Source organism: Spinacia oleracea, chromosome 1, assembly GCF_020520425.1.
Source record: "Spinacia oleracea cultivar Varoflay chromosome 1, BTI_SOV_V1, whole genome shotgun sequence".
NCBI classification, from domain to species: Eukaryota; Viridiplantae; Streptophyta; class Magnoliopsida; order Caryophyllales; family Amaranthaceae; genus Spinacia; species Spinacia oleracea.
In genome coordinates this window covers 122,854,324-122,881,481 of record NC_079487.1, presented here as the reverse complement: position 1 = coordinate 122,881,481, position 27,158 = coordinate 122,854,324, and the positions used below count along the sequence as shown (strand labels likewise).

General features: G+C 34.3%; 1 protein-coding gene and 1 long non-coding RNA gene across 2 annotated transcripts; one reads left to right on the top strand and one right to left on the bottom strand.

Annotated features, from left to right (window-relative positions):
• Window positions 1–2,637: 2,637 nt before the first annotated feature.
• On the bottom strand, window positions 2,638–7,079 carry LOC130472386 (uncharacterized). The gene is made up of 7 exons (XR_008932530.1): window positions 6,662–7,079; window positions 5,939–5,977; window positions 5,646–5,733; window positions 5,127–5,167; window positions 3,551–3,632; window positions 3,324–3,452; window positions 2,638–3,006 (listed from the first exon to the last, which is right to left on the bottom strand). It is a non-coding gene; the product is annotated as an uncharacterized lncRNA (long non-coding RNA).
• Window positions 7,080–10,895: 3,816 nt separating this feature from the next.
• On the top strand, window positions 10,896–22,863 carry LOC110775291 (uncharacterized). Its single transcript, XM_021979899.2, has 8 exons — window positions 10,896–11,059; window positions 11,169–11,245; window positions 11,377–11,443; window positions 12,966–13,051; window positions 13,346–13,509; window positions 13,623–14,279; window positions 14,413–14,646; window positions 21,735–22,863. The coding sequence occupies exons 1-8, from the start codon at window positions 11,006–11,008 to the stop codon at window positions 22,700–22,702; spliced, it is 2,307 nt and encodes a 768-aa protein (XP_021835591.1). The 5' UTR covers window positions 10,896–11,005; the 3' UTR covers window positions 22,703–22,863.
• The last annotated feature ends 4,295 nt before the right edge of the window (window positions 22,864–27,158 follow it).

Here is a 27,158-nt window from a genome sequence, read left to right as displayed (position 1 = left end):
AAGAAAACAAATTCCCTACTAAATATTTGATTTAGAGGAATATTTACTAGTTTAAAAATGTAGGTTAAATATTTGATATGTGAAGTAATGAAATCTTTCTCAATTTTAACTCTTACCCATTATATATATATTTTTTTTTCCTATTTTTCATGTTGATTTATTTTTGTCAACTTCGGGTAAGAGTTAAAATTGAGAAAGATTTCATTACTTCACATATCAAATATTTAACCTACCTTTTTAAACTAGTAAATATTCCTCTAAATCAAATATTTAGTATGGAATTTGTTTTCTTAATGTGTGTCCATGGGCACACGTTAGAAAAACCCATATATTAAAAGGCTTTGAGAAAAACGTCTATATGCCACGTAGTACTCTTCCTATGCACCACATCATTTACTCACCAAATGATATATCATATCATAGACAACCAAAAATCAATGCATACAATGAGGTTCGAACTCCAGACCTCAAGTGTGGAGGATAGTTCTCATTACCATCTTAACCAACCACCAATTGTTGTTTATCTCTTCACATCAATTTATAAATCAAAGTTAACATGAAATCTAAAAACCTAAATTATTATGTGACTTTTTATTTTCTATTGACTATTTTGGAAAAAAATAATAATAATTAAATAATTAGGAGAACCATGATTAAACATGATATCATAACTATAATAAGCATCAACTACATAAATGTCTTTCATGGCTGCATATATCTAATTTGGTGTTTAGTAACTTAAATCATTTAGTTCTTTTTAGAAAACAAATTATACAAATTGTAAGATGGTATAATTGAAAAATTATTTCCCATGATAAATGACATAGTGTGTTTGTGTAATAGACTAACTTGATGGATTTTTTTCACTATATAGTTTACATGTATTTTATCAAATATCGAGCTCAAGAAAATTTTAACTATTCAATGTAGCAATCGGGGCATCGCCCGAGCCACATACTAGTTCACTTTTGTAAAAAAAGTCTAACAAGATTGAACTCATGGCCTCTCATAATAACGTGAAAGGATTACCACCTAACCCACATAATTTATACCTAGTATTTGAAAAGAGAAACCATAGATAATTAGATGTCATGTGTCATCCCCCTCTTTTCATCCATCGATCAATATGTTTTTCCCCTTAATTTTTTCTTTGGTTGTTTGTTACTCCCTCCATCCCTTAATACTCGCACCGTTTTGACTGGACACGCTTGTCAATGCACAACTTTGACCACCAATATCTTTAACTACATATTATAAAAACTTATAAAAATATTAATATTTTGAAAATATATATTAAAATGAAGCCAACAATATATTATATACTAACATTTGTTTTCATATACTAGAAATAAAATAGGGTCAAAGTGAATTATGTAAATAGTGCAAAAAGTCAAAACGGTGCGAGTATTAAGGGGCGGAGGGAGTATATATTATAGCTCCAACGCTTTTTCTACTTGATTTTCCTCGTTCAACGTCAATGCACCATTTAATTCACATATTTATTCAACCTCTTTCATTTCATCTCCCTCTTTAATACTCAATATTAATTAACCATTTGATTTTTATATATATTCTTTCAAATTTCACCTTTATTTAAATAACATGTTCACTAAATTACAAGTCCTCAATAAAATCTAAATATATTATATATTAAAAGGCGTTTCTAGTTTCTACAAACGTTTACATACCACATGGCGCTCTACCTCAATCCACTTTAATTTAAAAAGTGAGAAATATGATTTATTTTTTATTCGAACATGCAATGTGACCTCAAATTTCAATACTAAAGCATTATCCAATTGAGCTATGACCTTTTATATGTTATCTTTGCAAAATTAATATTAATATATAAAGAAAAAATGTGAAAAATCCAGAAATAATTTCATTAAAAAAATATAATATTTAATTGTTGTTCACATGCTAATCCCGGGCATCGTCCGGACCCAAATACTAGTTAGAACTTTAAATGACGGCTAAATAACCAATATATAATTGTTCGTTCTTTGAAAAAATTCAAGAATTAGTTTTAGGTTAATTATATCAATTAAACCTTTAATATACTGCATTTCAAAATTACAAAATAGAGATTGAAATGAATCTATACAAAAGGTAAAAATATATGCACACCAATTAATAAAATTAATCTTTATTTATTACGAAACTATTATATCTCCAATTCATCTAAAATTTTAATATTTCAATAGTTACGGCTTTCTAAAAATATTAATATCCTGTCAAAAAAAAAAATTAATATCATATTACTTCAATGACCGATGACCCGGAATATCATCCGAGCCAATAATTATGTGCATATCAATTAATAAAATTGACTTTATTTAATGTATCACAAAATTATTATATCTTCAAATCATCTAAAATTTTACGGAGTAATAATTAAGTCTATCGAAAAGTATTAATATCATGACCTATAATGATCGATGGTTCGGAATATCGCTCGAGTCAATAACTAATTAAAAATCTTTTAAATTAATGTAGACTAGTTTCAAGCCCGTGCGATGCACGGAACTCCTTATTATTTTATAGTTTGAACAACCAAAAATATTAAATAGTGCATTTGAATTGCTAAAGGTGACACTAAATTTATCACAAAAAAGTTGGTGTATTTGAAGGCGGGAGATGAAAATTATAAAAATATAACTCATAAAAAGTGAGTGGTTTGTTTTGAAATTTTTCATTTGATTGAATAATAATTTGCATAAGTTACAGGAGTCTTTATTATGTCTAATAGTTACATGGAAGCTAAATCCTTTGTACAATACATAAATAAATTTTTAGAATTACATTGTTTTGAAGTTATCCCAAACTAATAGATAAAATCAAACAGATTAGTTACAATCTAAAAAGTAATGCGTCCAATGTGTTTACAACACCTAATATATAAGAAACAAAAATATTTTATCTTTGTGGTGTTGATGTCCTGCATCCACACCCACGAGCCTATTCCTTTGCCATGTCGTTGATGACTCTTATTCTTTTTCCTTTAATCTGCAAAAAAGTGGTATTAGTTTTCCATTTCATACATCAAGCTTTGTCTTGCAAACTCGACATGATTCATATTTCCATCCAAAATCTCTCACGAAGCATTTCGATTTGTGCCTTGCAAGTGTGTGTTATTTGTATATCCTGTGGAACGAATATAGTTTAATTTGTGCAAAATTTTAACTATTACATATCTTATTTCTGGGTTACATAAAGTGTTTTAGAGTCATGTGCAATATTAAAATATCAAATAATTTCCCTTTGAGTGACAACTTATATATGACATGGAATGAGATTTTAAAAATGAATAAATTCCAAATTACCTGGTTATCTTCTTGTTCCAAATAAATTTGTTGGAGTTCTTTTATGCTTTTGCTATTTTTGCTCATTATCTCCATTTTTGCTTTCTGACTGTGGTATTTGAAATTGTGTAACTTCAGGAATAAGTTCCCCTACATTGTAATTAAAAAATAATTTTAATTTTAATGATAATGATGATGATATGGTTTAACAAATTTGCAGCACTTTGTATGTATTAATATTTTCTTACGCCTTTTTGAAATACCCGACTTCTGCAATATTCAAGTTCCTGTAAATTTTTGTTCCACTTGAAGATCCCAACTGGTAGTTTCCTGTACCAAAAAGATATTTGTATTAGTTACCAATTATATATTTTTTATAGTTAAAAACTATTAATATAGTAACATAATCATTAAGGACTTCTTCACTAGTTCCTTTACATGTCTTGTACTTCAGAAGTAGATTTCCTAAACCACTCAGAGTGTTAAAACTCAAATAAACAATTTTGATGTGCCAACTTTGCAAAGTTTGTAAAACAGTAGGTATTAAGTCCAACCTTGACCAAGCTGCTAACCTTTTGCATATGAGACTAAACTACCATCATATGTATTCATCACAAGTATCATTGGACCAAATGTATCAAGAAGTCTAAAAAATAAAGTATTCAAATTTCTAAACAGAACAGAAAAAGTGTGAATGGGAAATAACAAAACCTTTACAAACACAGAAATAACATGCTTATGCAAGCAGGATAGGCCATAAGCTAAAAACAATAGCTAAGTTTTAAAAATAAAAGGATAAGAGGAACACATAGCATGGAGCCAACCAACAAATATACTAACAGACTCAAGTTTCACTTCAACCACAAGAGAAAACACACACAGAGACCATTACAAACTGAAATGTGAAATAAATGAACTTGAGAAATAGAAATCTGCATACAGAGAAGAAAATGATTAAAAAACTTTATGAGCGTAAACAATACACTGATGAGCAGTGTCATATGATTTTATCATTCTGCAGAAATTAATCAGATCATGGCATGACCTTTTATTGCTTGTGCTTGGAGTTGATAAACCAGTTGTTAATATGGTTGAGTTGACAAACGCCAACATCTCATTCACCATATTGAGATACACTCAGACAAAAATTAAAAATCTTATGATTTAAGTATTTTGACTGATAAGAAAATAAGCTCAATAGACAACAACAAATCACTCATTATAATTAATCAATTTATAGTATCCGACAGACTAAATATAAACAGAACAATTCATAGGTCAAAGGTGAAAACCTATACCGGTTCAAAATGTTGTTAAGATGACTCCTATGACATCAAACTCATATAGTGAAGGTTCCTCGAAACTTGAAAGTATAAACGTGTCTCACTGTTTTGGCTTTTGGTATTCAACAATCTGAATAATAGGAATATAGTCTCCCACTTCCTTCAGTTTGTTGAAGGGGCTTATCTTTCATACATCCCCAAGTATGTTCCTAATTGTGGATCAACCATGTTTTGGAAAACGCCTAGAACGTTCATAAGCTAATTCAACCAAAAGAACAACTTCCCTCACATTTAGACTAAGTAAAGACATTATCCATACTAATCCGGCTAATGAGAACTCTTAACCTAACCTATAGCTAGCTAGGGTTTAATTTAAGATTTCAATCATGAATCTCTTTTAAAGACGAAGAAGAATAAAAAAATATCAAATCAGGACCAATACAATGTGAATACGATAATCCCTAAAAGCTTCAAGAATTCAATAAAATAAAAGGTAAGAATAATAGCAGCAAAATTAACAACCCGATTGAGACAATCCTACCTTCAAGGCTTGATATCTTTCTGAAACTCCAAACTTCCAATCTGAAAATTAACCATTAGAAATTGAAAAAAATATGAATAAATAGAGATTCAATCTATCCTAACCCATCAAAATAACCAATTTAAAGTTACTCGAGTCTCGCATATAAAAAAAACCTACAACACACATATCTTTCGATCGAAAATTCCTCCATCAAACAACAACAAATTCTCTTGAACTTCCCTGTTATTAAATAATATAAGAGTGAACAAACTCCTCCATCAAACAAAAAAAAAAAAAACTAATCTGAATGCTTAAACTTCCCTGTACACTCCTCTGGATTCTTTAAACCATAGCCTATGAAACCATTCTAGAACACCAAACATGATTATCACGATTCTCTCCCAACAAACCAAACTATAATAAAATAATGTATAATGTATGAGGTATGAGGTATGAAAACATGAAGAAGCATAACAACATCTCTGAATTATACAAAACATGGTACAAAGCTTAATTTTGATAATTAAAATTACATACGTAGTCCTCGTTATTTTGCCAAGATATGTGATACGTCATTGTCCCTTATAAAGCAAATGCACTAAGCAATTTATCTACAACTTCTACCCTGAAAAAGTTAAAACAAAGGATTAAAAGTTCCCCTGAAAATTAGACAAAAAATTTCTATAAAAAAATTTCTAAAAATCTAAAGCAACCAAAATGTCACAAGTCTGGTCCAAACCCTATGTCTTTCCCCATTAAAATATGGCCAAGTTTACTATGTTCTCTTGTAATAGAACAAATAATAATGCAAATCGTAGAGAAAAATGTACCCAAAATTGCAAATTGAGCATGGAAAATGATTTGTATATCTGAAAAGTTCATCAAAATACAAAACATTAGAAAATTCCTCATGACATTAGACCATAAAATTCTGTAAAACCCTCTCGAACAACATAAATTTCACAAGTCCTATTGATCGAATCCCAAATCTGTTCTCATTAAAATTATCTTAAACTTAACTATTTTCCTCAAGTTCCCGGGAGAGTTTTTTTCCAAACCTCTGGGGAAGGGGGGACTTGAAATTCAATTAAGGAAGGGGGAAAGGTATACTAAAGATTATAGGAAAATTGAAATGAAAAACTGTGCATAAATCGCAATTTCTATTAGAACATTTGGATTAGTAGTTAACCTTTTCAGTTATTTAGAGACAAATATTTTCCATATTGAAACAGTGAAACGTCACCATTTTTCTTCACCTTCAATCAATTTTTTTCATGCTAAAAATTAAATGGCAACAAATCAATTAAACCAATAATCAGAAAATCAATCACACCCAGAAATTATACTAATCCTTTTGAACCCCAACATCATCTAAGACCGCCGCCGCCGCGGTGTCACCGACGGAAGGACCAAGTAGGCAGAGATTTAACATTTGTTTTTAGATATTTCTATGTCATTGAGATCCAGAACAACCTTTTCATCACTAAAACAAAATTTGACAAAAACATTATTAAAAACACGATTAATTTCATAAAGAAGAGGAAGGAAGTTACCTGATTCTTATTGGAAAATTCAACAGCAAAACCCACCCATATACAACCAAAAGATGAGGCTTCTTGGGTTTTCTTTTTGGAATTAAACTAATAATTTGATATAGGATTCAAGCTTGGAGATAATTGATGGGATGAATCGATGCAATTTGGTTTTTTTGTTGTTTCAGATGTGAAGGTTGAAGGGGACGGTTGAAGGTTGGAGGAGAGAATGACTTCTTCTGATTTGTCGTTTATCGTTTATGTCTTTGTTATTTAGTTTTTTTTTTATAAAAAAATATAATAAAGTTCTGAAATTTTAGGAGGGGGCCACGTGGCTCTCCAACCTCCCTACTATTAAATATTAGAATAGATATGAAGCACTTGCCTATGTGGCAGTTGTCCACCAAATGCGTCATTTGTAATCAATCTTGTACAAATCTCTTTCCAAGATTGTCATCAAATTTACAATTCAAAAGGCATAAACATTTGATTCACTGATTTTTGTGATAAAGTTACTTTATAGGATATAGTTATGGCTAATTCGTGGCAACTACATGAGGTTGGCGTAGCGGCAGTCTGTGAGGTATTTCATAATACCTCACAGGGTTATTCTCGTAAATTTACACCAACATCAAACAAAATAGGAATATGACAAAATGAGTAAGACAATAGGAAAAGGACAAAATTAATAAATAAAATAGAAGAGAATGACAGAAAAAGAGGAGAGAGAAAGTGACATGAACTACCATTTTTCTTTTACAATGTACCATTTTTTAAAAAACAAGTACCATTTTCTTTTAAAATGTACCATTCTTTAAAAAACAAGTACCATTTTTTAACAAAACACCATTTGTTTTTTTTACAAAATGCCATTCTTACTTAAAAAATACCATTTCATTTCATTTTTTGTACCATTACATCATTTGTTCGATCCATAATCGGTCCAAAAAAATATGACAGCAAGTAGTTTTGTCTTTTCTCTATTTTGTCTCTTTATTGGTGTTATGTTTTTGGTGATACATCACAACATGGGATTTTTACTTCCTCGCAACTACATACCACAATATCAAATTCCAAAGGTGTTTTTTTTTCTGTTTTTTAATTTTACATTTCAAAATCCACAAATTTCACTACTTCAAGAATGTACAATCACTATGTATAGAAATGTAGCATGTAGCGGTCATTCATTTTGGGAAAGGGCGTTAAGCCGTTAACATAATCAACTCCTATATCCTCCACGAAACCCTTTGCATTATGCAAATTAATTATGTAATTGGGAACATAGTGGTGTGTGCAACCGTGTGAATTGTGATATTTGGATATCTATTATATAGGTTTAAACGATGCACGCGTTTTTTTAAAAATGCCTATATTTTATGTGTGAAAAATATATATTCCTTCCCTTTATTTACGCTTTCTTCACCCCCTTTACACCCGGTTTATTGTACCTTTTTTCTTCTGATCTGATTTGATCTAAATTTTATTTTTTTGATATAATTTGATCTGAATATATTTTTTCCGATCTTATCTGATCTAAATTTTCATACTTAAGATTAAAACTATTATTATTAATATTAAATTATTTCAGGTAAAACAAATGTTATTTAAATTTATAATATTGTAGTTATAAATTACACATTATTTATTTGACTCTCTCATGATTTAACTATTCCTTGTATTAGATAGATCTGGACATGATTTAGATAGGCCGGTTCTGAACTGGACATGATATGGACATATTGGTTCTGCTCTGAACATGATCTAGACATACCAGCTCTAATGTGGACATATTGATTCTGATTTGGACATGATTTGGATATACGTACCGGTTCTTATTTGGATGTATGGGTTCTGATCTGGACAACTCAATTCTGATCTGGACATATCAATTCTGATCTGAACATGATTTTGATATATCTATTTTGAGTCGGATATGATCTGGACAAATAGGTTCTGATCTGGACATCTTCTAGACATACCAGTTCTGATCATGATATATAGTGGTTCTGATCTTGACAAACAGGTTATGTTTTGGATATGATCTGGACATATCGGTTCTGATCTTGACGTATGAGTTTTGATTTGGACTTGATCTGAACATATTGGTTTTGATATGGACATGATCTAGATAGATCGTTTGTGATTTGGACATGTAGTTTTTTATATGGCATGATATGGACAGATCGGATCTAATCAGGACATGATCTAGAGACTTGGCCAGAGAGATCGATTATGATCTGGACATATCAGTTCTGATCTAGAGATGATCTGGCCATATCGATTTTGATTTGAATATATAGGTTATGATATGGACATATCGGCTAGTCATATATGTTCTGATCTGGATATGATCTAGATAGATTGGTTCTGATCTAGACAAACCAATTTGGATCCGGACAGGTTGGTTCTGATACACTTACACGGGTCTAGTTCGGGTCAACTCGGGTCATGATCATATCGGGTCGGGTCGGGTCACTTTTCGGTCTGGTTATGTCGTTTTATTTTTCCATTTCGAGTACAAGTCAGGTTCGGGTTGAGTCATTTTCAGGCCGGGTTCAGTTTTGGGTATGACTCTTATCTAGTTGGGTTTAAGCCGATTTTGTAACAAGTAATTTCAGGTTCGGGTCAATTTTGGATCGAATAATTAGGGTCGATCAAATTCAGGTCAAGTTCACACCTGGACAAGGGTCAAAATCTGGTCCGATAACTATCGAGTCTGGTCAAGGTTTTAACCTATGCTTCTTTATCTTATATTTTAAAAGTTAATGATCAATTTATTTCAAATTTGAGTTTTATTCAAATCAAGCCATAGTGCATTCTTGTCAAGCCAATACATGTATAAAGTTAATATGGATTTCGAGTCAATAACTTTGGTCATCACAAAATGCTCAAGCGTAAAATATTTACTGCACAAATCGGGTCACTACATGTTATGTCGGGTACTAATCGGGTTAATGTCACTGTAGGGCCAGGTATCGAATTGGGTTCGGTTCATTGTCATACTCATTAGCAACAATGCGACACACTCTTTGGACTTCTTGAGAACATTTCCAATTGATGGGTTAGGGCAGACGATGCACCCAAGACAATTCAGGTGTGTTTTGTGCTATAGCCTTGCGATTCTTATGTTTCATGTTGACTTAACTTGTCCTTGTTGTTCATCCAAAATATAGATCGCTTTGGGGATCATGTTGTGCACTATGGCAACGATATTGGCCTTAAATTCCTCCATAACTCAACCCGGGGGTGTGTTGGGTGATATTTGTACTTAGGCTGGTGTTATTGTGCAAACGAAGGTGTTTTTAGGATTTTTGTATGAGGAAGGGTAAGATCTTTTACCCGCGAACCTTATTGCCTATTCCTGAGACGAAGGCAAAATTGTATGATTGGATGTCATAAGTGTCTCTCCCTTCACGGGGGCAGGTGTTGATGCTTTTATTCCTGGAGCTGTTGTCTCTAATTCTATTGCCAGGAAGAAGAAGAAGTATGAAGTGAACACACAGATAATGAGTATAGTTTTATTGCTTATGTCTTCGCAACTTTTGGAGAATTGGGAGTGACTCACTCGAGTTTTGTTTAGGGTCACACGGGATGCTCAAAGCAGTGTGCCAATGCTAACATTCTCTTTTCCTTTTCAAAGGTTGTGCTTTGCCTTGAATAAGGGTGTCAGGGTTCAGTTAGTTGTAGGCTCCCATCCAACTTCGTGTAAACGATTTATTTATTATAGCAATAATAATTATTATTATTATAATAATAATAAAAATAATATGCTCTGACCTGGATTAAACTTTTTTTTTTTGAACTGAACTGAACTGAACTGAACTGATTTGAACTAATCTGAACTAATCTAATCTAATCTAATCTAATCTAATTTAATCTAATCTAATTTAATCTAAGTAATAAAGTACTTCCTCCGTCTTTTAATACTCGCAACGTTTGGACTTTTGCCACTATTCATATAATCTACTTTGACTATTCGTAGTGTTTTTTATATAAGGTAAAACATAGTCATGTGGGATCTTGTTAGATTCGTCTCAATGTGTATTTTCAAAATATCAACTTTTTATAATTTTTGCATAAAGAGAATTTAAGATATAAATGATCAAAGTTTGCATTGGCATGCGTGAAACTAACAAACGTTGCGAGTATTAAAAGACGGAGAAAATATTAAAATAAGGTAAATTAAATCGGGCCTTACTCGTCCTTTGTTGGGTTTATAGGGTTTTGAACTTTTATACTCTTATAAACTCCATCTACCTACCCCACAAAAACCTCCCATGTGAAATTGGAGAAATTGACAACCATCACTCTTCTCCTTTCTCACACTCATGCAACAGAACGATCACATAAGCTTAAGCGACAGTGATGAAGTCTTCGAAGCGTCAGAAATCCAAGAAAACCAGAAAAATCAAACGCAAGGTAACCTCAATTCTTCGACTATCCCCATTTGTACACCCTAATTTAAGTTTTTTCTACAAAATTTAACTCTTCCGTATTTCCTTCTTCTTCGTATCCTTCCTGTTTTTAGGGTTTGAACAATTTCGACAATTCATCGCCATGGCACCATCCAAGCGTGAAATCCGTTGAAGAGAGAGAAAAACTTGAGTATGATATTCTTTTTCTTCAACCCTTCGATTTGGGCTTCCCCTGTTTTTAGGTTTTCTGCCATTTTTATGGGGGGTTTCTTGCATGTTAAATCTGGATTTTTTTCATGTGTAAGTTCTTTGGTTTTGCAGGAAAAAGTCGGGAAATTTTAGACAAAAGAATGGTATTGAAGGCATGGTGATTTCACCGAGGCCCAAGGTGAAAAAAATAATAATTTAAATTTCATGTATAATTAATTTAATATTAGTACCTTTTTCTTGGTGTTGATGATTGATTATAGTGATAGATTGTTGATTAATTACTCTTCTGAGGAAAAAAACAATGTTATGTGTAGTGATTTTTCTGGTTGTTAGATGTTTTATTATATTTATGGATAGATTGTTGATTTAAGTTTGCTGATCTAAAACGCCGTTACTTCTGGGAAATCGTTATGTTTAGTGAGGTTTTACGAGTCGGGATTACCTTACGTACCTTAGGAAGGGGCGTAATGTGGAAGGGGCTGTTGTTTGATTAAAATAATTCCATTTGTTAGTCAAAGAAGAGGTTTTGATTAACTTTTGGGGTTTAACTGAATGTTGATTATCGTCCTTGATTGCTGACACAATTTTGTAATCCCCTTTGCTGCTGAGACGAAAGTGTCCATTCCAGATTTTATTTTATATTGTCCCTTTTTAATCGCATTTACAGAGTATAGATGGAAGTAATCCTGAAAAGTTGTATGCTACTGTTTACATTACAAAGTGATAAATAGTTTTAGCTATCCTCTGTTATTGCAAACTGCTGTGCATTAATGTAGTGTTGTGGGTGAAAACTGTCAAGTTTTTTTTACTAATTGAAACGTTGTTCCTCATTTTCTGGTTTGTTTGTGGATCAATGAAGATTTTGTGCTTATTTGTGGATTATTGAGAGCGGATCTTTAGAATATTTGGCGCCTTTATCTTGATTCTTCTATAAAATATCCAAGAAATTTTCATCCCTTAAGTTAAGGCTAGTGTGTGATACTAAAGGTCAACATACTTAAACTCTACGATTTCCTCGTTTCATCCCTCGGTTTATAGAAGTTATAGATGTTCTTCCTTTCTCCATTGCGCCCCTTCTCATTCCCTAGGAGAAAGAGGAGGGTAGTTATTAACTCATAAAGAAGAAAAGAGCTAACAATGGTGATTTGTATTGATAGTGTTCAAGTTACAGAAAATGAAAGATAGATGTCAAGTATTGGAGAGACTTGACGCTAAATAACTTCTCGATTCTTCTCATAATTCATTATCCCTTCCTACCCTCTATTTGTAGTTTTCCTTATTCCACTTCCTCTCCAACCTATTTGCCTTTTCCTTCAAGATTCCAGCGAAGGGATTGTGCAATTCCAATTAAACCCCTCATTTCGCTGGTTCATTACAGGGGAGGGAAAGACGGAATGCCCAAGCGTTTTACTTTCTTGCTTTCCTAGATAGCATAATGACTAAATGAGGCATTTAGATCCTCCATTTTCTACTGTGTTTGTTCAGGTGCATATGTAGGACTGTAGGAGTGTAATTTCAGGGTCTTCCTTTGGCATGCAAATGAAAATGTTATCTGTAGTTTTTTTTTTGTCTTCTTGAGGCTGAGGGTGAGTTTATTTTACTGGCCATCACCCTTTATAGTCTATTGTTGGTTGTTTTTCTTTCTTCATATATCGAATGGTCATTATGTGTGTTTGATGAGAGCTTATGGTGGTTATTAGGTGAAAGTTTGCAACGTTTGTGGGCATTGCGGATACTCGATTGCTCTGATTTACTGCTCAAAGTGTTCAGATACTGCTGTGCACCAGTAAGGTTTTTTTCATTCTGTATGGGTATTTAGTTGCTAATGGATGGAACTAGCAGTTTTAGTCAAGCTCAGAACTAGCAGTTTTACCAAAAAAGAGAACACGTTTCAAGGATGAGCTTGCATTGCACAGATAGATGTCTAATTTTGCAGGATAGTAATATAACATTAAGAAGCCATGTGGGAGGGAGTTAAAATCAAGTTTGTTAATTTCTTGTTGTTCCAGAGGATCACCATGTAGAAATTAGCTACTGTTATTTCCCCTTATTATTTCTCCCCTTTCTGCAATTTTTCCAGATACTGCTTAGGTTTACCACCAGGGAGTATCGACGATGCTTTTGATTGGTTTTGCGAGTACTGTTCTCCATTGATGGAATGTGAACAATTCGACTCGTATGGAGCTAGGACTGAAGAATGTATTGAAGAGTTTACTGTAGCACTTGAAAGAGAAAGCGAACATTGTACTTTCTCTTCCTCTATACTTGTGTTTCTTTATTATACAAGCTTCAGATTATTTTCTTCTATTTTTGGACCACTGCACATATCTAATAAGTTCTTTTACGATTTTTCCCAGATAAGAATGCAATTGTCCATGTTGAAGAAGAGGTGCAACCACTGTGCATTTGGCCACCATCATTGCATTGTGGAAGCTCAAATCAATATGATAGTTGTTTATCCTTGAACTATATATTAAAGGACATGGTAGAATCTGAGGCACCTGTTTCTTCTTTCATGGAATTTCCTAGAGAGATTATGAGTGGAGTAGTTCTATTGGGAAGTCCATCGGGGAAAATTGTTATTCAAATAATAAGTTTTTCCCCACCTCCTTTGGCCTCTAGTTTTAATAAACCAGTTGAAAAATACGGAGATGTTATGTATAACAGAGTTGCCCAAGAAGCTCTGGATCTTGGTGATCCTAGTCTTGGAATGGACGAAGAAATTTGTGCAGATCATTCTAATGAGGACACTGGGCTTTCTGATGCTACAGCCAATGCTTGTCAGAATATTACAAGTGATGTCCGAGAATTTATTGTTCTGGGTCTTCAAGCAATTGGTACTGGATCCTTGCATGGGATGAAGCGCAAGAGAGCAACTCAAGTGAAGTTTGACCTAATACCACCGATAGGGCCTGAATGCAAGAGAGCTAGGAGTAAGAGGTGTAAGGTATCGACTTTCTCAAGGAAGGAGGTTGATACATGCAAACTTAATGTTCTTGGTGTTCCAGCCATAGGTAATCGTCATAATGCTGCAATGATCTAGTTGCGTTTATATCAGCTATAACTTCTAGATCTTCCTCTTATGGAGCTAGTTAATTTACGTGGTTTGAAAATATGGACTTCATTCTGGTATTGGTATTTATACAGGGAAAGAAAAAAATGATCAGCCCGTCGATGCCTCAAAAGTCGTTATGCCAATGAAGGTGTGTCATGGAACAAACCGAACTGACACGTTTGTGAACAATAACCCACTAATGGTGGATGGAGTGCGTGTTGAAGCCCTCAATCAAGAATGTGGTCTATTTAATGGTATGGTTGACACTTGTAGAAGTAATGTCAAAGAAAGAGCTGCCCAAGTAGATCCTAGATTAAATGATCAAGGTTAGTTTTCCACTATTCATGATATGGTGCTATTGTTCTCCAATTTCTTTTTGGATAGCATCATGCGCTTGATGTAGTATATATTTTCTGGTTCCAACCTCAGGGACTCGTTTGTCTTTTAGTAAAGTTTGCAAAATAGATCACTAATAGCCTAGTGCCGTATGTGAGTCCACTAGGAGAAGTCTTACCTCACCATGATACCATGGTATAAGTGGCAAGGAAGGAGAATGAGACCAGTGCAAATAAGTACGTAACACATGTCCTGTGTTTGGTAGATTCAGATTTAGGACATACCATAAAAAGATGTTCAATTAAAGGGGAGTTGAACAAAACAATGGAGGTATAGGTTGTGGAGTAGGGAATAACACTCTGCTGGTTGTTCTCAACCAGGAAGGAAAAAAACTAACCTCCTTTAATTCGATTACTTACTCTTTGGGATGATAATTAAGTCAGATCAAGTGACCGAGACAAATAACTGTGGATTATGGTGCACTGGAAGCAATAAAATTTCTGGTTAATGTTTATCCTAAATGTTTAATTTAAAGCACATGGTATTAGGACATCTCTAGACGACTTCCACATGATTTCATTTTGAGTCTACAAGCTCTTACAGACATTTGCTACATTGCCTCAATGTGGATAGCTAATGATACAACATCATAGGAGGAACGGGCCTTCCACTACTATGCTTGACCGTGACGCTACATTCTCCTTATCCCAACTTTGGTTGTAGGGAGGCTTACATTTTGGGGAGCAAAATTATTGACCCAATGGATAAGTCAATTGATGTTTGTATGTTATACATGGAAAGTCTTGTTTGGTAGGAGGGTTGTTAACCACTACAAAAGTACTTAGGATAGGGTTTCAGATTGAGACGAAAACTTAAATTGAAGCTTCATGATTAATCGACCTTGTTTGGTTATTTGACTCACACACATCGACCTTGTTGCTTATGTGACCCACACGCATCCTATGTTTGATTATGTTTGATTAGACGTTTGATTGAATAGGTTGGATTTGGGCCGATCAACCTAAAATTTCAAGTTCAACTACATTCTGGTATAAACTTTTAGCGGGCTGTTTTTTTTGTCACTTGACTTTGCTAGATTTAGCTTGGGTTGGGTTTTCCGGTCTAGTGCCATTTTTGGCTAGATGCAACGTTTTAGCGGGTCAGCACAAACCGTCTCACGTAGGTAATATTTCACAATTGGGTTATCTTTTAGGAAGTAATACATCATTACATCCTTGATCTAGGATGTAATCCTTACTCGAGTACCTTTCGCACTTTGACATCTTTGCCCAATTTCAATTACTTATTGTTCATTGGATAATTTCATGGCCTTTTTTCTGTTTTTATTTTCCCCTATTTGAAATCATATTAGGGTTATTATGGGCTTTAAAGTTCATTTTACAACTTAAATAAGATTTAATAAGTCTAGATAATTTTAGTATGTTCGTATAGTCATATGGCCAATACGTAATTGATGAAATGCGTTTTTGCACAAGTCCATTAGTTTTAGAAGCTACTGGTCCCATGGATTTTAGTGCAAGTTTTACGTTTTGGATGCATTTATCCATTTTGGGGACTTACTTGAGTTGGAACATATGACATCAAATAATGAACATGATGTTAATTTGGGAACACGCAAATATGCAACCTTTTCCTTTCCAAATCCCCATTGATAAATGATGTACAAGATTTATTAGCTGGTGTATTAAATGCATGACTAGTGCTTCCTTGAAGGATTTCTAAAGTTTATAGGAGTTGGACTGTGTACCTTTAATTAAGTTTCTAGGAGTTGGATCGTTACCTTCCTTTGCACCCAATTTAGCTACTCGATTTCCCCTTTCAAGGTCAAATATGATAACTTCAATAGTATTTTCTACTATTACAAGAGAACAAGCATTATTATATGGGATTAGTTAAGAAGTGTATATAGTTTTATTTTTGTTTGACACACTATTATAGATTAAATGGTTAAATGTGTTTTTGGGTTTATGGAAAAGCAACGATTCTGTATTACTCCCTTCATATTTTAAAAAGAGATACACTTTCCTTAAATGACCATATTTTAAAAAGAGATACACTTTCCTTTTTTGACATATTTTGGTCCTCACTTTCCATTACATTAATATTTCTTTCTTTCTTGTGGTCTCCACATTTACTCACAACATCTTTTTACTATAATAAATAATTTAACTACTACCCCACTTTCATCTTATTTTAATAAATTCAACTCACTCTCCTAAACTATGTGGCGGTCAAAGTGTATCACTTTTTAAAATACGGGGGGAGTATATATGAATAATTATGGGTGCAGGGCTAGTCATTGGATGTTTTTTTGTTAACCATGTTAGCAAACACAAGGTGGTTGCAATGTAGTATGGGTGTCCTTTGATTTGGCAATTTATGCGGACCGTCTACTAAACCATTTACATCGGTTAACGTCATCGTGGATGTTAAGAAATCAAAAGAATTCAAAGTTGAAGTACGAAGTCTTCAATTTATTAAGTACTGATCTTTAGTAAGGTAGGTAAACTTGTTTTTAATTTTTATTTTTTTAAAATTGAATTTTCTCACTCACAATATTAAGAACAAGCCCTTTAGTATGATATTGATGTATCTAGGGGTGTGCACAGGTCCAAAACCGGACCTGACCGAAACCGGTTGGACCGGTGGACCGGAATTTTCAAAATTCACGGACCGAGGACCGGACCTGACAGAATCCGGCCCGAACCGGACCCGAATCGGAAAATTCAGGTCCGGTCCGGTTTTGGACCAGCTTGGACCGGTATTTTTTTAAATTTTTGCGATTTACCATCTTAAACTCAATTTGTTTTTACAATTTTATCTTTTTACAACCTATATTTCTCTTTAAGTATATCATACATCACATCATAAGCTTAATTTAAGGGGATAAAGGCCAATGACATACAAAAAATATCAAAAGTGTTTTTTTGTGTGGGAAAATTAATGTATGTGGGCTACAAGTTGGGCTCTTCTATCTAAAATTTATATTTTTAAAATTAGATTCTGGGTCACTGGTCCGGACCGGACCGGAAAATCGGAATCGTATAATTTCAAGGACCTAGGTTCCGGTCCAATTTCCGGTCCGGACCGGACCGGACCGTGCACACCCCTAGATATATCACAAAAAGAACATGAAGGTCAAAACGTTTCCTTTTTCTCTCTCCTAGCAAAGAAAATTGCTCACACTTGTAGATACTTTCCTAATTCTGTGTAATAGTCGACTTTTTTTCTTGTTTAAAGATTAAGTAATATTTATTTCTATAGATTTCCTTTGTTTTTAAGTTCAATTTAACTATACTGTAATTAATTGAATGACAACCGACTAGAATTCGTATAGTTAAATTTCGTTCCTATTGACTTTTGGTGCCCTTAACATATTGATTACATCTCCACCAAATTTTATTTTATTTGTTTACCCTTCCATTTTAGAGTCTTGGGTGGTGTAATAAATTGTTTTAACTTTTTCTTTCGTCCCTAAATTTTTTTGAACACTTCTCTTACCATATTTTTAGGGAAGTCATATCGTAAGCCATATATTGTGTTGTTTCATTGCAAGTAGAGTAGATATGACAGAGTAGAGTGTTTTTATTGTTAGTTTGATAGAAAGTATAAGAAAGAAGGTAATATATGAAAAAGGTGGTAAGAAATAGTTAATTGGTATGGGTCCTTCACATTAAAAGATTATCTATAACTGTGTGGGCGATATTTTAGAGTTTTATTTATGTCGTGAATAACTTGGTTAATAAGATTGAAGGACAACGAGAATATAATTTAGCTTCCAAACAAATTGAATCACGTTGTATTTAAAATAGATGCAAGATTTTAATTGTTTTACGTGTTCAAGTAGTATTGGGTAATAGAAGCGATGTGGAGTGTGCTTTGCCAGACTAAGGTGTGGCATGACGCAACTCGTATTTGAAGATTTTTTTAGCCAACTATGTGTAGGTCTTATGCAATTGTCACCTAGCGCTTTGATGCCAGTGATGTCGACTAATGCTTATGAAGATAAAGAGGTTAGGGTGGGTCCGCTATATCTAAGTAAGTGTGCCAATTATATGTGGATGATGAGAAGGATCACCACAAGGGGTTATTTGATAGCACTTCGAGATAAAAATGAGTATGATTTTTACTCGCATGTTTTCTTTTACTAGTTAGTTGTCTTTGGAGAAGACAATGTTGTAAGGAGGGATATATAAAGAAGTCTTTTGTGTGCTTTCTGAACAATCAAGATTTGTTAAAGATCCCATCAATTTGTGGGTTTTGATTTGGTGAAGGAGAAGATATTGCAATAGTGACATAATGCAATGTCGGGGTATAGGTGGAAAGGATCGGTTAATTTCTCAAGGATGTTGGTGGCTTTGTTGATTTTGAATGGGATTAAGTGGCTTAGGCTTTCTCTTATTATTTTATAGGATAAATACATATCAATTATGTTATTTCTACATCTTTGGGTGTTTCTCCATATTGAAGTGCACTGTATAAATTTCTTTGAAACTAGTGGCTAATGTGCGCCTCTTTGGTGCGTCTTGGCTGGAACTAGTTTCAAAAACTGAGTAGTAGTACAGGCTAAGGCGCGTGCATTTTCCTAGGCTCAAGGCGGTGCAACGCGACCTAGGGATGACAACCAATTGATTTGGATCGGATTCATAGACCCGGATTCAGATTTGCATATGTGGTTCAAATTTTTTTGGATTCGGATCTAGATCCGCCGGATACGTGTGCCGAAAATGGATACATACATAGTTTTTCTTCTTTCAAATAATAATATTTATACTAAAATTATGCATTTAAAGAATTTATAAAATATTTTCTAATGAAATAATGAAAACAAATATTAAATCATGTAAAAGTAGTTCTATTTTATTTATGTTTTATATATACTACCTCTGTTCTTATAAGTTATTTACGCTTTTCGTTTTAGTCCGTTTTGAAAGTTCTTTACACTCTACTCTATTTCATTTTTGACATATAAATTCTACATTTATATCCTGATTTGGCCTACCACAATATACAACTTTAGGAGACTACCACAACTTACCCACTCACAATATTTTAATATTAAGTTATTATGCTTTCTGTTTTAGTCAGGTCTGAAAGTTCTTTACAATGTACTTTGTTTCATTTATGATATATAAATTCTACATTTATACCCTAATTTGGACCACCAGAATATACCGCTTACATTTTTCTTTTTATTATAGAATACCACAACTTACCCACTTACATTGTTGGACAATTCATAGCCACTTATTTTTCCACTTGCTACACTCACCATCACATTGTCGTCAAAGTTTCTCAATTACCGTGTAAATAGTAAGCGTAAGGATCATTCATGGAGATAGTACTTTTTGTTAAATTTTTTACTTTTTCTTAAAACGGGTCTATGGACTAGTTCCGGATCTCAAAAGCAGATTCCATATTGTATCCTATCTGCCCGGTCCAAAATTTGATCCGGATCGGGTCTAGATCCATTGCCATCTCGAGCAGCGCCTTACGAATCTTATGATGCATGTCTCGAATTGTTGGCATGTAATAATTTCTTTTAAAAAGCCAAAACCACGTGAGTTTAATGGTTCCCCAAAGTCAGAATTTACTTTAATGTTGAGTGTAGAGAGAAAATCCCAAATTATTACATATTTCCCCCCTTCTTTTGTTGTCTCTTTCGGCGACGAGTCGTGTAAATATCTCTTTTTTTTTGTTTTAAAATAATTGTTTTATGTAAGGTGTGGCCACTTCTCCTAATGAGTCGGTTGTTATAAAAGTTCTCGTGAACCTTTCCTCGCTAACGTTTTTTCCTCAAAAAAGGTTTTCAGTTTTAGTATAATTATTGTTTTACCCTTTTGTGACAACAATTAACTTTTTTCCTTAAAAAGACTTTTAGTGTAAAACTATCCCTTTGTGAAAAATTAATACTAATTTGATTTTTTCTACAAAAAAAAAAGAATTGTGTGTGTAATCAACTTCTTTTGGGACTTTTGCGCCTTGGTGCGCCTTTGATTGTTTTTTGGTACTTTTGCGCCTTCGATGCTCTAGTTTTAAAAAACGCGCTTAAAGCTCGGAAGCTCAAAAGCAGCAAAACGCTCCTGCCAGCCGAAGCCTAGCGACATACAAGAAACACACGCTTCCTAGCGCTTCGGTGCTTCTGCGCTTCCTAGCGCTTCTTGTAGTCTAGGCACATCAGACCCTACTTTTTTATAAAAAATAAAGCCACGTGACTCTAATCTTCTTTTTTTAAGTATCACGTGATTTTTTTTTTTGAAAAGCGAATATTTGGGAAGTTTTTGAAAACCCTAGTGTAATTTTCTCCCATAGCCAGATTTCTCTAGCCTTCTCGTCGGATTTCTTCCGTCGGATTCTGAATTTTTCTTTCATCGTTTTGATTTTTTTTTTCATCTTTTCTTTCCATATTTTCTCCCTATTTCCTGAACTTTTGAAATTTTATTATTTCTTTCTAAGTGCGCTTCGCCTATGAAAAGCGTGCGCTTTCGTTTTGCGCTTAAGCTCCAGGGCCCTTTTGCGCTTCAGTGCGCTTCACGCTTTTTAAAACTAAGTCGCGCCTTTTAAATTTAAGCCTACAACAAAAAACACTTGCCCCCTATAACGTAACGCCTCATAGCCTTTTTTTCTTCCTTCTCATACACCCGTGGTCTCTAAGGTACTCCTAGGAGGCTATGATATAGGATTCTAAATTCAAGGACATAACGCAATGTGAGTTGGTGCGCGTTTTTATTGACGTGGATCTCAAGTCGATGGTCAATTCTTAATATAAATATTCTTCTTAGCCACTTTGCCTTCATGCTTGGTCATTTCCTCGGGCTTTGATATTTAGAGCTTGCTCAAACCGGTATCGAGTGATATTGTATCCAAGATGAAGATATTGAGGTTGCCTTTAACAAATGTAGTTATTATGCGCTACAAAACAAAGTTTACTATTTCTTATTGGATTAGACATTTCTATTTTTTGCGTGGTTTCTGTCTTCGTACTTTTAACTTCAAAATTAGTATGAGCAATGTTGGTCAAGTTTTATTTGCGGCTCACTATATTGAACATTTGCAGCGTTAACTCCGATAAACTATTTGGAATTAGACCTAGATGCACAAAAGCATCATTTCTCCAATGGTGCCCTATATAAAGATTTCAGGACTTGTGGTGAACATAGTGAAATTTGTATCTCTTCTCCTAATCAAGGGATGAGAAGAAGTGCAGCCTTGGCATCTACCATTCTCCCTTCTTCTCAAAAGTTTGTTCAAGCTCACACATTTGTCCCGCATATTCAAGGAGTTGGAAATGACAATGGCTTTACGATACCCCCCTCTTCTGCAAAATGTATTGCGGAGGTTTGTGAAAAAATCGTGGATAATGACGATTTGCAAGTTGAAGAGGCATGCTATTCTACCGATCTTGAGTTGTCCTTGAAATCTAATATTCAAAGACAATCTTCATTGTGTTACGTCGACCATAGTTCTCCAATATTGGAATCAAGTGCACCTTCACCAACATTTTACGAGAAGCTCCCAGGATCTCGTTTGCTTATGGAGAGAGAGAACACGAGGAATGCGATGGAAGATGTTGTTAATAAGGTTAAGAAGCTAAAAGAAAGTATATCATATCAAGATGCTTGGAAGGAATATGATGCCGAGATCCAAAAGCTTATGGTTGACTGGCAGGGTGAACGAAATAAAATGAAAGAGATGGTTAAGATGAATCGTCGACGAATGTGGGAGGTGGTGCATGAGCTTGAGTCTACTAAAAAGGAGCTTCAAGGAAAGATGGTTGAACTTGCTAAGAAGACCGCTGAAGTTGAGGTGGCCAATGAACTTGCAACTATTGCGTGTAGTAAGAAGGAAGCTTATGAGTTTTGGTTGAGAGGCTACTCTAGTGCCGAAAGTGTTATATATCAACTTCACCCGGAGTTGGATTGGGATGGCATAAAAGCCGTGGGTAACTTAATGTTCCTTCAATATCAATCAAAATTAGATGTTCATATTTTGGAGGAGAAAAAGATGGGGACTTGTGAGATGTAATAAGTTTTTGTCCAAGACCATGTTAGCTTAAGCCTCAAAGTATATATAGACAATGAACATAGAAGCGTATGTTTCCTCCAGAAACCTATTCTTGAAATCATTTGTTGTAGACTGTGCTAGTTGGATGTTTGTGTTTAGTGTTCGGAGTTGGGTGCCTATTATTTTGTTTATGTTTTCTTGTTATTTTCACCCCTCGTATTTTCCTACAATTAAACTTTTCTGTCATTACTTTCAATCTTATTACTCCCTCCGTTCCTAAAAGGTTGCATCTTCATATGTACTATTTAACTTTTTCTTCTAAAGAAGAGTTTATAAAGGTCTTTAATTTAATTCTTTTCACTGAAATTTAAATGTGACAAGGGCCAGTAGTAAGGTAAGTTCATTTTACAATTAATTACTTCAAATAAGGTCATTTTGAGCTCCCCTTAGATAACGCAATTGATTATTTGATTACCATTATTTGTACTTGCTGAATGTGATTGAAACTTATTTAGTAAACTTTAGAGTGTAGATTTATTAGTTTCTTCACCAAATACCCTCAAAGTTTAAGTTAATTCACCATATACCTCGTGTTTTCATAATTCACCGTATACCCCTAAGGTTTACATTTTCTATATGATGTGCCCCTGCTATTAACTTATTTCACCAAATGCCCATGTGATATATTGGTTATCACCGTTGTCGTCGCGCTCATCTTCCGCGACAGAAATATAACTACTCATCATTACGTAAATACGTACATCACCAATAACATGAATATTTAATAATTTTAAACGTAATTACTTCCCTATATTTTCATGAACCATCCATCCTAATAAATTTTAATTTATGCCTAACACTGGCTACCAATTAATGATTTCTTAATATGATTACCGCACAATGAAAAAAGAGTGCAAAAAGCATTTCAATAAGCTAGAGAGAAACTAGAGGGCGTAACCCTTACCCAGTGTTTGAAAAAGCGCGCTTAAGCCCTGAAGCTCGAAGCTCCAAGGCAAAGCGCTTAATTAGGTATGAGCGAATCTCCTGTGATTAAGCACGCCGAAGTGCGCTTATCGCATGAAGCGCAAAAAGCGCGCTTTTTGGCGCTTCATTGATTTTTTTTTTTTTTTTATTACTTTACGTTGAAAGCTCTTTTTTATAATGTTATTTTTGTGTCACAACAACCGACCCTAGCTTCTGGATAAACACTATGTTATATGCTTTATTTGTCAAAACAAAGAGTAATATATATTTGGAAGCAAATCTAATGTTTATATATTTTTGCGGTTATTTTAGTAAGATATACTCTCTCCGTATTTATTTAAGAGATACACTTGGTTGGGCACGGGTATTAAGAAAAAGAATTGAATGAAATAAAGTAATAAAACAAGTGGGGTTGGGTAGATATTTTAATAAGTAAAACAAGTGGGGACCATGTCATTTTAGGGGATGGAGGTGGGGGTGGGGTGTAGATAGATTATTTAATTAGATGGTGGGGTTGATAAGTTACTAAAAATGGCAAGTATCTCTTAAATAAATATGACCGGAAAAGGCAAGTGTATCGCTTAAATAAATACAGAGGGAATATATGCATAACAGTAAAAAAAAAACCCTTAAATTCTTAGAAAGTGCGCTTCACTTCGATGAAGCGCGCTTGCGCTTTGCGCTTAAGCTCTAGGACTCATATCGCTTTAGTGCGCGTTGCGCTTTTCTATACACTGTCCTTACCCATGGAATGCGTGGGGTCCCAAGCCTTAGTTTTAAAAAGCGCGAAGCGCACCGAAGCGCACAAGGGCCCTGGAGCTAAAGCGCAAAGCGCAAAGCGAAAGCGCGGGCTTTTCGTAGGTGAAGCGCACCTTAAGTGCCAAAAACCTTTAAAATCATTTCTAGAATATATTTTGCACTTAAATCAATATGTTTCTTATATTATAAATGCATAAATTAACAAAAGGAAGCATAATTCATTACTAGACATCAAACCGACATACGTCTAAGAGTCTGAAGTACTAACCAAAGGCTTAGAGTAAGTCATAAAACTCACAACCTATGTAAAACAAGCTACTGTAACAACAGAGCAACCGATTAGTTTAAAAAACAACGTAGAGAGAAAAGTATTAAAAAAAAAAAAAATCAAAAACAGAATTAGAAAAGAATAAAAAAAATGAATTAAAAATCAGGATAAAAAAGAATTCAAAATCAGAATAAAAAAAGCATTAAAAAAATAATTAAAGACAGAATAAAAATATCAGAATAAAAAAGTAAATAAATGAATAAAAAAGTAAATAAAAAAAGAGAAACCCATAAACGACAGCTCATTCTTTTTTTTCTTCTTCTTCCAGAAAGCGCTACCTTTTCTTCTTCTTTCAGAAACGCATAGCCCAGAAAAAATAAAATAAATAAATGCACAAAAAAAGTACAGAGAAGAAGATCAGAGATGAGAAATCGAAAAAAAAGAAGATGGAGAAGATCAGTGAAGATGAGATTCAAAAAAACAGAGGAAGAAGAAGAATGAAAAATTGAAAAACAAAGAGAGAAGAACGAAAAAAAATAACAATTGAATTAACCTGACGATGCGGAATTTTCCGGCGATTCTATGGCTTGATGGCCGGAGAAATTCGGCAGCAGCAAGGTGACTGGAAACAGCTCTAAAATCGCAGCTAGGGTTTCTCCAAAACCCCCAAAATTCGCAGGTAGGATTTTCTCTCTCGTAAACTTACTATTCTGCCCGTTAAACCCAACAAAAACCCATTAAAAATGGATCACATGATAGTCACGTGTTAATTTATTTCATTTAAGACGCTGACTTTCTTTTTCCTGCGCCCAGAACACAAGAAGCGTGGGCTTCAACAGTAGCGCGCTTCCACAAAAAGCGCAGAAGGCGCGTGCACCTTGTACCTCGCTACGCTATTCTTTCCTGGCGCGATCCCAGCTGCGCCCCCAGCCGCCCCACGCTAAAGCGCGCTTTTTAAAACTAAGTCCCAAGCTTCCCAAATCAAGTCCATTTTACAAAATCAAATTCGAAATTCACTTAAAAAATGATCTGAGCATCCACATTAACAATCCAACGTGGGAGGTTTTAAAAAGCGCGCTTTTTTGGACTTAAAGCTCGGAAGCTCACAACAAAACGCTTCTGCCAGCCGAAGCCTAGCGAAATACAAGAAGCGCGCGTTTCCTAGCGCTTCGGTGCTTCTGCGCATCCTGTAGTCTGGGCACATTCGATCCTTCTTTTTAATAAAAAATAAAGCCACGTGACTCTAATCTTCTTTTTTAAAGTATCACGGGATTTTTTTTAAAAAGCGAATATTTGGAAAGTTTTTGAAAACCCTAGTGCAATTTTCTCCCGTAGCCTGATTTCTCTAGCCTTCTCGACGGATTTTTCCCGTCGGATTCTGAATTTTTCTTTTATCGTTTTGATTTCTCTTTTTATTTTCATCTTTTCTTTCCATATTTTCTCCATATTTTCTGAACTTTTGAAAATTTATTATTTTTTTCGGATGCGCTTCGCCTACGAAAAGCGTGCGCTTTCGCTTTGCGCTTAAGCTCCAAGGGCGCTTCAGTGCGCTTCGCGCTTTTTAAAACTAAGAGAGAGAGAGATCGGGAGTGTATATTACCTGAGCGATGCTGCGATTCGCAATTCTAGAACAAAAAAAAAGGGTTGAGTTAATTATTTCTGAAGACTCAAAGTGGGACCATTGGAGAACAATCGGGCGACGAAGAGGAGCCTTCCCCGATTTCATGGGAGTTGGGAGGGTGATTGCCGAAGACTCAAAGTGGGACCATTACCACTGGCAGAGGGCGACGAAGATGAGCCTTCCCTGATTTAATGGGAATTGGGAGGTAATTCTACCATGAAGTTCAGCTTCTTAAAATTAGTTCAAACTAGGATTTGGTCAACGGCAGATTCGAAATCCCCCATTTTTGCAGGCAAAACATGAGTTGCCGCAACGGGAGAGTATGTTTTGAAAAGTTTTGACAAATTTGAGAGTCGACTGTAAATTTTTCCCATAACTTCCTTAGGGGATAATGGTAAAGTGATACTAACGGCAACTTGACGGCCGTCAACAATTAGGGGCAATTAATGCGCAACTATAAAACGTCAGGGGTGAACACGTTTCTGTTTGTGTGGATTGGAACGAAACCCAAACCTAATCAAATATAGTTTAACATTTTTTCAAACCAAACCATATTACATGCCAAAACAGATGAAATCAAACCAAACCATACCACATTAATACGGTTTACTGTTGTTTGGTTCGCGGTTTAACAATGATTTTTTAATAACAATAATTTTTTAGTTGAAGTAGTTTGTAACATCAACTTTTAACTAAACATGGTTTATTGGAGCTTTGAATAGTAGCAAATTAAGTAACTTAAGTCAATACCAACTCTTTACATATTGTTAGAACTTTGAATATTTGATGTAATTTTTATAAAAACATGATTTTTTGTTTGGTTTGGTGGCCACCTTTACCCTATA